The sequence below is a fragment of the Diadema antillarum genome, unplaced genomic scaffold (assembly GCF_040938485.1).
Source record: "Diadema antillarum isolate AM-2024a unplaced genomic scaffold, OU_Dant_1.0 seq00001334_RagTag, whole genome shotgun sequence".
NCBI lineage: Eukaryota > Metazoa > Echinodermata > Echinoidea > Diadematoida > Diadematidae > Diadema > Diadema antillarum.
In genome coordinates this window covers 469953-484320 of record NW_027272104.1, presented here as the reverse complement: position 1 = coordinate 484320, position 14368 = coordinate 469953, and the positions used below count along the sequence as shown (strand labels likewise).

At 37.8% G+C, this 14368-nt stretch overlaps 1 protein-coding gene across 1 annotated transcript; it reads left to right on the top strand.

The window, feature by feature from the left end:
- Positions 1-568: 568 nt before the first annotated feature.
- Positions 569-13173, top strand: LOC139708431 (lysosomal aspartic protease-like). The gene is made up of 9 exons (XM_071620382.1): positions 569-794; positions 2072-2210; positions 4682-4805; positions 5715-5833; positions 6181-6380; positions 9092-9214; positions 10261-10399; positions 11223-11321; positions 12355-13173. The coding sequence occupies exons 1-9, from the start codon at positions 736-738 to the stop codon at positions 12514-12516; spliced, it is 1164 nt and encodes a 387-aa protein (XP_071476483.1). The 5' UTR covers positions 569-735; the 3' UTR covers positions 12517-13173.
- The last annotated feature ends 1195 nt before the right edge of the window (positions 13174-14368 follow it).

The following is a 14368-nucleotide window of genomic DNA, read 5'->3' as shown; positions in this document are numbered from 1 at the left end:
TTTCTTATTTTTTTTTTTTAAAAAAAAAGAAAATTAAAGGGGCGCCGGCGCCTCCCCTTTCCGGAACTCCTGATCAGCCCCTGGAGACGATTCTATTCTTCTTAGTTTTTCAAAGGAACTTCATGGTTTGTCTCTCTTTTTGGAGATCCCATGTTAGTTTCCTTCTCTCATCCTCAACTTCCGCTTTTGCTATAACTTCGCAGTGTGATGAGAATGCATTTATGATTCTTATAGAGAAAATAAATCCTAAAAAGACACTTAGTGCATCGAAGATCATGCGTTGGGAAAGCGTTTATTGGTATGACAATTTGAAAGGGCCTGTCTAAAGTCAGGGGCTGTAAACTTGTGGTACCGCTTCCGCTGTTGATCAGCAGCTCAGTTCGTCGTACAAAAGTCACGTGACCTAAACCATTCGCGAATCGATTGTCACTGTTCAACCTATTTCTAGCTGTATTGCGTGAATATCAGAATGATCGATAGTGAACGATGAAATCACATGACGATGATCATGTGAAGCATGCAGCTCGTAACGCCAACGCAAGCGCTGAATGAAGAAAAGCGCTGGAAGCGAACAACAAAGCTCAGACACCACAATCACACGCCGGGTCGTCGGGACAGAGCGGTAGACCTCGCTGTTTTACGTTTGGTCTCGCATTAGTCGCAGCAGTAGGCGTAGCCAGGCCTAAATTTCCTTCTTCCGATTTCCATTTTGATTCTGAAACGCATCGTTTCAAAATGAAGTCCATTGTGGCTGTCCTGATGCTTATTGTGGCTGTCAATGCGGGAACACTCAGGTAACTTTCCCTTATTATTTCCCCCCTCATGTAAGCTTGTCCTTAAAGCTTAGTTCCATCATCGTTAGCAGTTTGCAGTAAATTACATAGGCCCTATCATATCACTAACAAACGTTACACTACAGACTACAGTTCGTGAGTTCACTCAGGTCTCAGCTGACAGTTGTTCACAATTGATCAATTAATTATCAAGCCAGCTGCAAAATAAGAATAGTACAAGATTTTAAATAGTCGATTGGTAGCATGTATTGTTAGCATGTTAACTTGCTAGGCCTATTTGTCCAATTGTATTTTTCTTTCTAACGTTTTATTCTAATATAATAATTTCTAAACAATAAACACTGGCAACACCTGTTGTTACTATAGTACTATAGACATAGTACTAACTAGTTAGTACTTTGTCAGTTTGTGTATGATGAAGTAGACAGAAATATCCGTGATCCGTCTGTCCGGAGGAGTCTTTTATTTATTTATTTTGTTGACGTTGTCGCTCTCCTTGGGGATCCGTGAAGCCAGACGCAGTCTCCGCGGAACATTTTTCTGATGATCAGATACAGACTAATCTTTCGGTCAAATGATAAGGTTGTGCGAAAGATCGGTCTGTATCTGGTCGTCGGGGAAATGCTCCGCGGAAACTGCGTCTGGCTTCACGGATCCCCTCCTGATACAACGGAGGAGAGCGATAACGTTAAAAAAATAAATTAAATACTCATCCGGACAGACGGATCTTTCTGTCTAATGATAAAGGTGCAAGGTGCTGACCGTGGATGATCATCCATGTGACCATACTTGTGTACAAATGTAGACCATAGATCAGGGGCGGATCCAGGAGTTCTGTAAGGGGGAGGTCGACGCAACTAATATTTCTGGTGCCGCATCCAGGGTTTCATTTCATTTTTTTTTCCTTATCATTTCTTTTGTATTTTAAGGAAACATAAAGGGGGGGGGGATGCGCCAATTGTGCCCTCATCTGGATCCGCCACTGCAGATACAAAAACATGTACACTGTAGAGGTGCTGCCGTACTAAAGATCGGTCGCAATCTTGACACAGTTTACGCATTTATATGCAATTTTGTTCTTTCACAAGCACACACAAAAATACACTACCGGTAATTATTTTCACATGCATGTACTTCCAATTCATGTACAGGTACAACTCGCCATTATAGAGTATAGCCACGACAAGAAATGTGTATCTTACCCATTAATGCAGTATGATACATTCATATACCATGCCATGTCTAACATTACCTGGTTTGTCACTTTCACATGCCAGGATTCCTCTCTACAAGATGGACACCATACGTCATCGAATGGTCTACTCAAAGATTCCTATACTTGGGCTGTCTCCGATGACCCATAAGTACAATGCAGGCAACACTCCCGTTCCTGTCAATATGACAGATTATCTTGATGTGAGTTCCAGTTCCAGTCTTCCTGACAAAAAATAATTATGATGGGTACCGTACATGAAATATGTAAAGAGACTTAAATTATAATCACATAATGCTTTGTGTCCTTTTTGGGTCATAATGATTGACAGCTGTTTAAAACCCTATAGAACCATCCAAATATCAAAGAATCAGTTGCAAAGTTTGTTTTGTTTGTGTGTGTGTGTTTGTGTGTTTTTCTGTTTTCTATCAGGAGAAAATGGTTGGATACTGTACATAGCACATGAAATTCAGGTGCACTAGCTTGCCTTCCATGGTGTCCAGGTGGACAGGAGGCAGGACCATTTCAAAGGTTTTAACCTGCTCTTTATGATAAGTGTATGAAGCGGGATCTTTTACATACATACTGTACATGAGTTGTGACTTTCACACACACAGGACCTCCATTATACATAAAAAAATGCAATCGACAATATCAGAAGACTTCCACTGAAAATGATATCATGGGTTTATTATGGATTCTAGTAACTCTGTCAGTTGTTTTGACATTGTAATTTGTATTTTCATTTGCAGACATAATTCTGAGTACCTACATTTAGATTGTAGGTCTTGTCGTTCCTTATTCCTGACAAGCATTTAAATCTCTGTTGGCACTGTTAGTTATACAGGTTTGTAGAATGTTTTTATGGCATATTGACATTCAAAGTGAAAGGAGCAAAATGTTCAGTTCATTACCATAAACATGCATGCATTGTGCTGTACCAAGCATGAATATAAAATGAAAATGTTACTCCCAGATACACACGTATGGCTGTGATATATATTCCCCCCCCCAAAAAAAAAAAACAACAACAAAAAAACAAACCAGCAAAAACAAACAAAAACAAACAAAAAAATCAGAAAGGCAGCTATCATAGGCCATCTTGTATAAAGTTTTAACAAGCACTGAAGCACTTGTCCTCATAATTGTATCAGCTGGTTAAGGCCAGTTAGGTTTATTTACTCCTGAAATCTGGTCATGGTAACCCAAACATGCCTTTGTCTAAAGCACAGGTCTGCAACTCTGTAGAACCACTTGAAGAGTACATACATGTAGAAACCTCTGTCACGGCCATATGATGGATTAACATTGTTTGTAGGTTCTAGGGCAATTACCCCCTGGACAATTACTCCAGACCTTTTCCCTGACCCTAACCCTAATCCTAATCCTGAATCTAATGATAACCTTAACCCAAACTCTAACCCTAAACCTAACCCTAATCTTTACTCTAACTTTATTATATTTCATGTATGCTGTACATGAAATTTGAAAAAAAAAAGTATTTTTCAGCTGCAGTGTAATACAAATAAAAGCATGTTCACATTCCAAGGATCACAGTTAACTTGTTTTGTGTGTTTTTTTTCGTTATTTTTGGTGGTTTTATGACAAGTTTTATATTCATATAGCTGAAATAGGAGATTTTTGTCATTTCTGTAACATGAATTTTATGAAATTGTTAGGGCATGACATCGTCAACTTGCTGATTTGAATATTCATAGGGACTGGCCAATAATTTTTTTTCCAAAAAAATGTGAGATTTCAAAATGTCATATCTTTCTTTGAATATTTCTTATCCATTTTTTGTATCTTTGTGTAGGATATATGCGGGAATACAGGTACTGTGGTCCAATTGAATTGATTTTTATCCGCTGCTCACTAGGGCACATTAAACAATCACAAAGAGCACCCATCAGCCATGTGTCAGTGAATATATGTGTACATTGAAGCATACGCTAACTGGTAGCATTCGACTTCAGTTGAGATTCTTTGGCGTCACAATGTTTGCTTACAGTTCTACTGTACATACAATATGTACATTAGAACAGTATACAGTTTAGCTTGATCAGTGATAAAGCTGTGTCACACAATTTGCTGCAGGGATTCTCGAATATTACGTGTATATGCGAACTGGGCCAACCTTCCCACTCCAAGGTATCCCCATTCCAGCGGGTCCAGTGTTGAGGTATAATTTAAGCATATCAAAGCTTGTTTTAAAGGGGATGGCTAGTAACTGATCATTGGGAATTAGTGGGAATGCTAGGGGATTCTTGTGGGATTCATTTAAGAGAACGTTATATATCTATTGTTGTGTGAAAATTATTTGCTTCAGAATGGTCTCATATTCAAGTAATGTGCAGTTTAATGTTAATGATTGCCCCATCACTGTACAGGCATGTTAACCTGGAAACATTAAACTGCACATTACTTGAATATGAGACCATTCTGAAGCAAATAATTTTCACACAACAATAGATATACGTGTATAATGTACTCTTAAATGAATCCCACAATGATTAGAACAATCATCCCCCAGCATTCCCACTGATTCACACTGATCAGTTACTACATTTTTGTAGCCATCCCCTTTAAAAGTAATCCATGTCTATCTTCCCACATGAGCCTGCCTAAATGTCACATGATTCATTGTTCTCATTGTCACATGATCCCTTGTCAGGCCCAGTACTATGGACCCATCTCACTTGGCACACCGGAGCAGACCTTTAAAGTTGTGTTTGACACCGGAAGTTCAGATCTCTGGGTCCCAGCCTCCAATTGCTCCCTGTTAGACATCGCCTGTCGTAAGTTATCCTCATGTTATGAATAGACTAGTGTTTTGACACTTGATGAGTGTTTAGCACTACTGTTTTACCAGAGGGCCTTGCCATCATTTTCTACTTGTTATTAATTCATACAGTGTACAAACTTTCAACTAAAATGAGAATATTGCATGTATACCCTCATATGGTAATTTTATTATTAATTGATTATACAATAAAAATGAAAATAGTAAGTATGATATCCCTGTAGGGATAAGTACCGTAAACAGTTTTCATGGCAGCCTCAGGGCTAGAACCACTCCTGAAGATGTACTCTTCGACACTGGGAATGCAGTGCTATCCTAAAAGAGCATGGTGTCCTTATTAAGGCCACGGGGAAAGCTAATGGGGCAAATTAAAGCATGTTCCAGTTAGGATTTTTATGTCATAGTAGAACAGATACATACAGTGTACTAGTACACTATATGGGGTGTTTTTATAGGTAAAGAGGTAATAATTTGCAATTTAAAGTATACACGGGAGGTAGTTGGTTATACATGTAATTCCTTTTGTGACATACCGTCATCAAGGGGCACCATACAAATGTACAACGTAGTATGAAGATGGAGTGAAGGTGGAGTTTTTTCTTGAAGTTTAGGTGCACATCAAGGCCCCCGCCTCCCCCTTCGTGCTTAAGTTCGTTCTTAATGTCAGTTTTGTTTTACCAAATTTGATTTGGTTCTCTGTGTCCCTTGTTCAAGATTGGAAAAATCATCTAAAGAATCAAAAACACTATGGAATCTATACATTCTGTTCCATACATGTACATGATTGCCCTTCATTGTGGGGAGAGTTGTCTATACCTTTTGTAGAAGTAATCTGGATATTTTGCGATGTGTTTTATGATACAGTCTTTCTTCTTTCCATTCCGTTGTATCATTGTCTCTACAGAAGTACATAATAAATATTACAGATCCAAATCATCCACTTACGTGGCCAATGGCACCGAATGGTCCATCGAGTATGGTTCAGGCTCATGTTCAGGGATCGTGAGTCAAGACACAGCCACGGTGAGCAGATGATCTATACCTGGTTTAAAACAAGGAACACATGTGATTATTGTGGTCATTACTATTAATGCTGGTGTTGAAGCCATGTCAAATTAAAAATCAGCGTACAGTACCTGAACATACAAGATGTGGGGAAACATTGAAAAAATCTGTACATGCCAGAACAAATCCAGGAGGTAGATTCATAATGGGTGCCTCAGAAATAAAACTTACTTTTGTGATGTCTCAGAATGCTAAGAAACCTTTGAAGAATTTTGATAATTGATTTTGTTGGTGTTGTAAGTGTGAAGAGTGTTTGATTTGTATATTGTTTCATCTTTTACTACCATTGCCAATGCTCACTGTAGTTGGGTGGATTGGCTGCCAAGAATCAGCGGTTCGGAGAGGCAACTTCGGAACCGGGGCTTACTTTTGTGGCTGCCAAGTTCGATGGCATCATGGGACTCGGCTACCCAACCATCACCAGGATCAGCAATGTGCCGGTCTTTGACAATATCATGAAGCAGGGACTTGTAGCAGAACCTGTCTTCTCTGTGTACCTAGCAAAGTAAGTCATGTGTTCTAAGTTTATTTTGACCTCATCATCATCGTCATCATCCTCATCATCATCATCATACCAGTTTTATAAGGCACTCTACAATTTGCAGATATATATCTGTAAACAAAAACCCCCAATTTGAGTGTTTTGAAGTACTGTAGTTGCAAACTGTGAGTAAGGGTTAAAAACAACCAATGTAGAAATGAAGGGTTTGTTTGCAAAAACCGATAAGTCCATTTTTGAAGATTTTGAAGTACAGGCTCTGTCAAAAAGTACAAAATAATACCTTTTAAATGATATATTAGTCACTACATATAAAGGTAGATTTTTGAAGTTATGGTCAAAAGAAGCAACAATTTTCTTATTATTCTCTTTATTTTTCTTGACCTTTAATCGCAAATATCTCCATTTGGCAAATATGGACTTATCGGTTTTTGCAAACAAACTCTTCAAATGTTCATCGGTACATTCAATGTTGAGTATTGTTTCTAACATAAACAATCTACAGTAATACAGTTATGGTATTTAACCCTAACTAGGCCGGGCTATTTAGGTAGTTGACAGAGCCGGGGGGGCCTCCCAGGCCCCCCCTCCAGATCTCGGCCGTCGACCGCGCGATCGCGACGAAAATTGGCACACACATTGCCTATGATGTAATCTAAAATACCTTGAAGTCAATTTCTCAAAAAATTATCATCTATGCTAAATTATGCTAATTTATGCATAATGATGCATGAAATCAGACTATGTGGTATAAATCCCAAAGTGAAGCTCAGAACAGGCACGTTTTTTGTGTAAATATTCTTTTTAGTGTCCTTAGCAAATGTAATAAAAAAAATTGTGATGTCAGAAAAAATTCTTCAGTATTTTTTTTTTTTTTGAATTTCTTATGTATTTCTTTGTTTTTTCGACTTTATGTATTTCATTGTTTTTTCGAAGAAATTTGTCCGCGACATCGCTCCGAGCAAGAAAATATGTTATTCATTGATTTTAATCAATAAAACACCCAAATAATCACGCTTTTCTGAAATTTGCCTGAAAGCACAGTTTGCATTGAAATTGTACACAAATTCACGTTTTTGAGCAATTTTTGGTCTGACATGCATGTATATAGTATATTTATGTGTAACTTCGGAGCCGCGCGCCCAGGCGTCGCAAATTTGGTGTCAAAAGATGCGCGAGACTCGAAAGAAAAAAGTCATGAAACGTCGCGGTGATAGCTTTTTGCAATTGCGATACATCGCGCGGAACGTCGAGGGGGGGGGGCCCCGGCCTAGATAGGGTTAAGAAAAATAGTGATATCTCCTCATATTGTAGGCTTTATTGCAAAATGTTTATGTGGTACGTAGGATGTTTTGCGATACAAGTGACATGCATATTCACATCAAATGTGATAACTCAAACAATTTTTTAATCACTTGAGATGAGGTTTGAGCTTGTAACTTTTTGTGAGATATTAAAGAAACTACTGATGAAACATAAAAGAGCAAACTATTCTAAGAGTACTTCAAAGTTCATTTAATAAAAAGCAGTATTGAAATGATGAAATATCAAGAAAAAAAGTAAAACAGAGTGATCCTAATGAAAGGTGAGTCCCACCTTTTATTAGGATTCTTTTGTTTTGAATATCTAAACCATTTCAAAACCGAATTTAGTCAAATATTAGAACTTTGGATCTCTCGTAGAATTACATGTTCGTTCATATTTTGTAACAAGGTTTCTCATTATCTCATTAAAAAGTTGGAAACCTGATACCCCAGCTCAACCAAAACTTTACCATCCCTAACCTTTGGGAGTTGTCAGGATGAAATCATTGTGAATATCAAATTGCAGAGCTTTCTGTTGACAATAGGAAATGAAGAAATGAAGGCATGTGCCACATTTGACATTCCATTTAGTAGGCTGTTTTCATTTTGCTCTTTGTCTCCTTTGTAATCAAATGAAAGCCTGTGAATAATTTAGGACAATCACATCATAATACATGTACATAACAAGGTTTCTCATTATCTCATAAGAAAGTTGGAAACCTGATACCCCATCTCAACCAAAACTTTACAATCCCTAACCTTTGGAAGTTGTCAGGATCAGATCGTTGTGAATAGCAAAGAGCTTTCTGTTATGACAATAAGAAATGGAAGATATAATGTATGTACCATATTAGACACCTTTGTGAGACATTCCATTTAGTATGCTGTTTTTTATTTTACTCTTTATATCCCTTATGATCAACTGAAAGCCTTTGAATAGTTTATGACAACCACTAGAAAACTGTTGCAAATCCCATTATTTCTATAACAGAGTAGCTGCAGGGATTTCAGAATTCAAAGTTAAAACATCAAAGACCATGTGATAGCATGTAATTATTATAAAGTTGTGGTATAACTAGCCAGGATGTAGAATTTTAAATCAAATGAAGCAGATTAGGCACAGGTATTTTAAGAGGAATTGTGATGTTGCATTGCTGTTATATATTTTCTGTTATGTTTTTGTTTTTTTCCTTTGGACTTTGAAAATTATAATAAATAAAGGAATGCCTTCTGTATATTGACGTGAAAATGTACATTCAAATGATTTTCCGTTAGTGGGGATGCTGGTAGAGCTATCAGAGAATTTAAAAAACTTGACATTGATAAAGGGTTAGACATGAGGCACCACATCAAATGCGACAGGTCACTGCTTGTGCTGTCAAATAACATGTGACTCTTCCCTGTGGAATGTAGGAATGCATCAGAAGTGCCTGGAGGTGAGATTGTATTTGGTGGGGCTGACCAAAAGCGTTACACAGGGGACTTCACCTATGTGAATGTCACACGGCAGGGGTACTGGCAGATTGAAATGGAGAGGTAAGATGTTTTTGAAGAGTCCCTTTAGTGAGGCTGTATTTGTCATCGTCACATATAATGTGATCATGTGTTACCCAAGCCTTCATGTTGCATTTACATAACACTCAACTGTGCAAAAGCCAAAGTCAAATGAGCTGACCATCTCTATGAATGGAATTTGATTGCCATGCTAAAATATTAAACCTTCATGTTACATCTTGGAAGATTTGATATTCCACAAATCAAAGCTTTGTCTTTATTTTCAGTGGATTAGATTTATGTGGACTTCTTTGGGATTACTTTTACAATATACTGCACTGTGTGTTTATCTGCAACTTATCATTGGCCTCAGTCATTGTTTGTTTTTTTAAAACCCATCATATTATAATCATTTATGTTTTGCTACTTAATCACAGTGGAAGTGACCTCTTCAGCAAAGAGTTATTTATCATAAAAACAGCAGAATAGTGAAGAGGGTGAATGGAACTTTGATCTTGGATAGTGGATGTGATTCAAATACAAGTACATTTGGGATGTCATTATGCATCTAAATTAACATCATGTAGTTTGGAATATTGTTTACTTTGTTATGTGACTATGATGTCATCATTATGTACATGACCCACTTCAAAGTAAATAGCAGATCGAAAACACCTTTGCAGTCTTGTGTTTATGTATCAGACTCACTGTTTGTTGCAATATTTGTAAGACTGTAGTGTCTTTGGTGTCAGTTGAAAACCTCCTCACATGGAAAGACAATAGGGAAAGAATAAAGAAAAAGCATCCTATCAGGATGTTGACTGTAGTCCTCTGTCATTCTTGCATGTTCAGTCATCCGCCCATATCATTCAAGGCTCAGCCAACCTGGCCATGGTTGAATACAAAGGGACCAGACAGAATCCTTTAACTTACATGAATTTCAAATTACATGGCATGATTAACAAATGTTTACATCCATCTGAGTAGAATTTTTCTTTGACTAGGCCAATTTTTCAACTTGGGCAAGGTCAGCTAAGACGAGGATTATTTAATCTAGCTTGTACCGCTGTCTGTGTCTTACCTTATAGTCTTGCCGTTGGCTCAACCTCATACTGCACCAAGTGTGTTGCCATCGCCGATACTGGGACGTCTCTCCTTGCCGGACCCTCTGCCACAATCAAGCAACTGGTGGAGCAGATTGGTGGAGCGCCATTTACATCTGGAGAGGTACAATCAGATAATCTCTTCTTTATCAATCTCCTTTGCTCATTGAGGAGTAGTCATATCTGCACCAAATTAGTACACATGTCTCTGTATAGAAATGTTCGGTTTTGACCCGTTGAGGACAAGTCCCGAGTATACTTTGGCAGGTGTGTATGGGAAATGTGTGTTGTAGCAAAATTAGTCCGTCCGCAACAGGGTAAAATACTCTAACTTGTGTTAGCCTTAATGGAAGGGGGGAGGGGTTCGAAAATAAGAATAAGAGATGATTCAATGAGTTATGCAGTGAGTCAGGTGCATTGCTATGTCAGTGCATGCATCAACTATCAACCGTCGCTGGGGCAACAAGACCTCGTATCTGAAATTTTTGTGAAAATGACTTTTCTGGATTAATGGTTAGATAATCAATTTAGTGATGTCCTGTCCAAATCCTAGCTGTCTTACCCTCAAAATAAAGCCACCACGGCATGTCAAAGGAAAGACTCTCCTATTTGATGCAGTGCTTTAGCTGCCATATTTTTGTGCTCTTTTGAACATTTGACATTTTGTAGATATGAGGTCTTGTCGACCCAGCAACATAATGTCAGGCATACTTACATAAATGTAAGCCCTCAGTTATGGCTGAAATAGGCACTAACATAAAGAAGGCACCAAAACCAAGCAGGTATATATACATGTATATAGGTTAAATGCTAACAAAATGGATTAGTTGTGGATTTTGTTTTGCAGGTTTGGTGAGAGGGATACAGCTCTCAATGATTTGGACTGCTTGAAGTTGTCATGCCTGGATATTTCTATCACTTATTTTTGGATTTTCTAATCTTTTCAGTACCTGATTGACTGCAACAAGATTGACACTGTTCCAGATGTCACAATCACACTGAATAAACAGAAATTTGTTCTGACTGGTCGAGACTATATCCTGGAGGTAAGTCAAAAGTAATTGTTTGGGTTTTTTATCATAATCTAGCACAAACTGGATAATGGATACTCTTGGCCCATGGAAAAAGTGATCCTTAGAATCGTCAATTTGTTGTTGCTGGTCAGAGTGTCCTGTCTTTTATTCATAGATTTGCTGTCGTTGTTGGAATGGATGTGACCCATATCTTCATAATTAGAGTCTTTACACAATGAAAGAGTATTTCATGTTGCCCTGCGCAGTATGTTGAATTTATTTTGGCAGCACATTTTTGTGCATCAGAGTAACTAGAATTATACCTTTGCAGCAGTTAGAATGGAATGCTGCCTGCATGGTTATAGGTGCAGACATGTTCTTTGGAAAGCCAAGAATGCTGCTAGTTTGAGGCCCTGTCACTTTGAGTAAATTTTTAGTCCTGACACAGAAACAGGTAGTCAGTGTGTGTCACTTTTATGTGCTGTCCAAAACAGCAACATCAATCATATTTTTACTATCAGTGCTCAAACTGGGTAAAACTATATCCATCAGGCACATTGTGGCAGATATGAAGAAGCCTGATCCAAACAGTATGTAAGTATAATGTGTTTATGCCTGAAGTCACCCCCAAATACAATAGATCAGACTATTTGTAATCTTCTGAGCAATGAATTATACCTTAACTGTATGCAAATTCTGTTGTAGTGAGGGTCAGATGTTTCCACACGAAGCTCCATGTGGAACAGGATATCAAAAAAACTGGGTCAAAGGTGCTTCTTCCTCTGTTGTTTCGGATTTATATGATTTATTGCACATATGGAATTGAGGAAGGAAGAAATGCTAAAAAATCCGGTTGGACTGGCCTCAGATAAGAAACTTCCTGATAGGCCTTTTGTAATTAATATAGGTACATGTTCCCATGTGTATGTGTAAATGGCAACTATGTGAATGTTTGTGAAAGTAAACTGAAACTGAAAGTGATCTGTAGACTATTCATGTGTTGACAGCGTGAAATTTATGCAGCAGTCTCTTAAACCTGTCCCCTCTGTCTCTGGTTTGTGTGTAGGTCCAGCAGTCATCAGTCACAATGTGCATTGTGGGATTCATCGGCCTGGATGTCCCACCCCCAGCTGGTCCCCTCTGGATCTTGGGAGACCCTTTCCTCCGCACCTACTACACCAAGTTTGACCGTGGCAACAACCGACTTGGATTCGCCACCGCCGTCTAGATGACTCTCCTTTCTGTTTCTCCTCACCATGCTTTCAAAATGAAGAGATCCATTGTCCTTGTATTTTATGTTATCTTTTTCACTCTTATTTGAAATTCAGGGAATGTTATTTCAAACAAAATTTGTCTCTTTCCTTCCCCCTCCCCCATGAGATCACTGTGTCTTTATCAAGATAGTGGTTTCTCCCTTTTAGTTGAAATGAGTTGAAAAGAATCTTGCAGCAGTCTGAACTCAATACTTAGGATTTATTTCAGAGCATTCTGTCTCTGTGAGCCTCTTCTATTTGTTTTTGTTTAATTCCAAACATTGCAGAAAGAGCAAGAGTAGCACTTCAGCACATTTGTTCCATGAAGTGTGATGCTGACTGGATCAGTGATTTAAAGTGCTTCAATGTTTGAGACGAGAGCGACAGAGGTTTCTGGGAGGTGTATTTTATGTTAAAACAAGTTGAATCTGTCCTCTGCCTTGCCCAAATATTGCATATGGGGTCCATTAAGGTGTGAGTGATTTATATTCTCTCACTTGCTCTTAATTCTTTCCTGTGTTCATAATTGCAGAGCTACAGTGTAGTTCACACTGGCAATATGAGAAAGATTACCCTCATTACTGGCACTCTAGTAGTAGTGTTAGGATGCAACTTAACCAGGAAATGCTCTTCTACAATTGTATAAGCACTTGGACAGATCACACACCGGAATTCTTACTGCACAGCATGCTTGTATTTGCACAATCTAGAATTGATCCTACACACAAACTTTCAGACATCAAGCATGTTGCATGTCTGAAGACCAAGAAATAAGAGGTCTATATTCATATGAGTGTGAGTGGGTGTATCTGTAAAGTGATATAGGACTTCCTTATAGAGTGAAGCTCTACTCACGGTATCAACTGCAGTCTAAATTACCTCAGAAACAATAGATGATTTATGTTACACATGCACTCCCACTTTGTTACAATGGGGAAGGTTTTTGTTTTGTTTTGTTTTGTTTTGTTTTTAAACTGATGATGTTATTTTCATCTATGTTTTTTATTCTTCATCTTCTTGAAACGGTATGTTCCATAGGCAGAGAGTCAAGAGAGACTTTCTCAGGGAATAAGTTTCCTGGTATTGCATAGCAATTTGCTATGCATTTTGTTATGACTGTTATACAAAATGTCATTTGCATAGCAGTTTTATTACATAGACTTGTACACCATTTTGCTGAAAATGTATGTTCATCAACAAAAATTGCTATTCAATTTCGAGAAGGAAAATTATTCCCTGCTTTCTTCTGTTGATAAGTTTATTGGGTTAGCTTCTTTCCATTTCTTAAGAAACAATACATGTATAACATAATAATGGACAAAACAGCTAACCGTGGAATGATCAGCCTCTGTTATCTCTAATCAGCTTCATTAAAGTGTAGCACAGGGCTGTCATGTTCTACAATATAAAGATTAAGGCGTGTTCTTTCTTATCAGTTTTGTCAGGGAATACTTTGTAATGCTATATTTTCAGTGTGGAAATAGTAAAGTGCAAATAGTTACAGGTACTTCATTTGTTTATATAATGTATGTGAATTCATAGTGTTACTTGTTTACCCGACAGAATGCATAATGAAAAGAATTTTTGCTGTGATAGATGAAAGAAAAAATATATATCATGATAAAATTTTTAGTCTGACAGCAATGTGCCATGGGAGAGTTTAGTAGTAGAAGAAAATATATGTTTGTTTAGTATCATTTTTTTGCACATCAACCATCAGAGCGCTCAATTATGCCATTATTTTGAAAAAGAAAAATGTTTGATTGATTTGTCATGTAGTTGTATGCCTTTAACTGAATTGTTTTTATCATTTTGATTTTGCTTGAT

Bases quoted from the DNA above. Each gene is read 5' to 3' on its own strand.
- LOC139708431 (XM_071620382.1), top strand. From the start codon at position 736: ATGAAGTCCATTGTGGCTGTCCTGATGCTTATTGTGGCTGTCAATGCG. The intron at 4,806-5,714 runs GTAAGTTATCCT...TTGTCTCTACAG, and splicing joins CCTGTTAGACATCGCCTGTC to AAGTACATAATAAATATTAC. The intron at 10,400-11,222 runs GTACAATCAGAT...TAATCTTTTCAG, and splicing joins CGCCATTTACATCTGGAGAG to TACCTGATTGACTGCAACAA.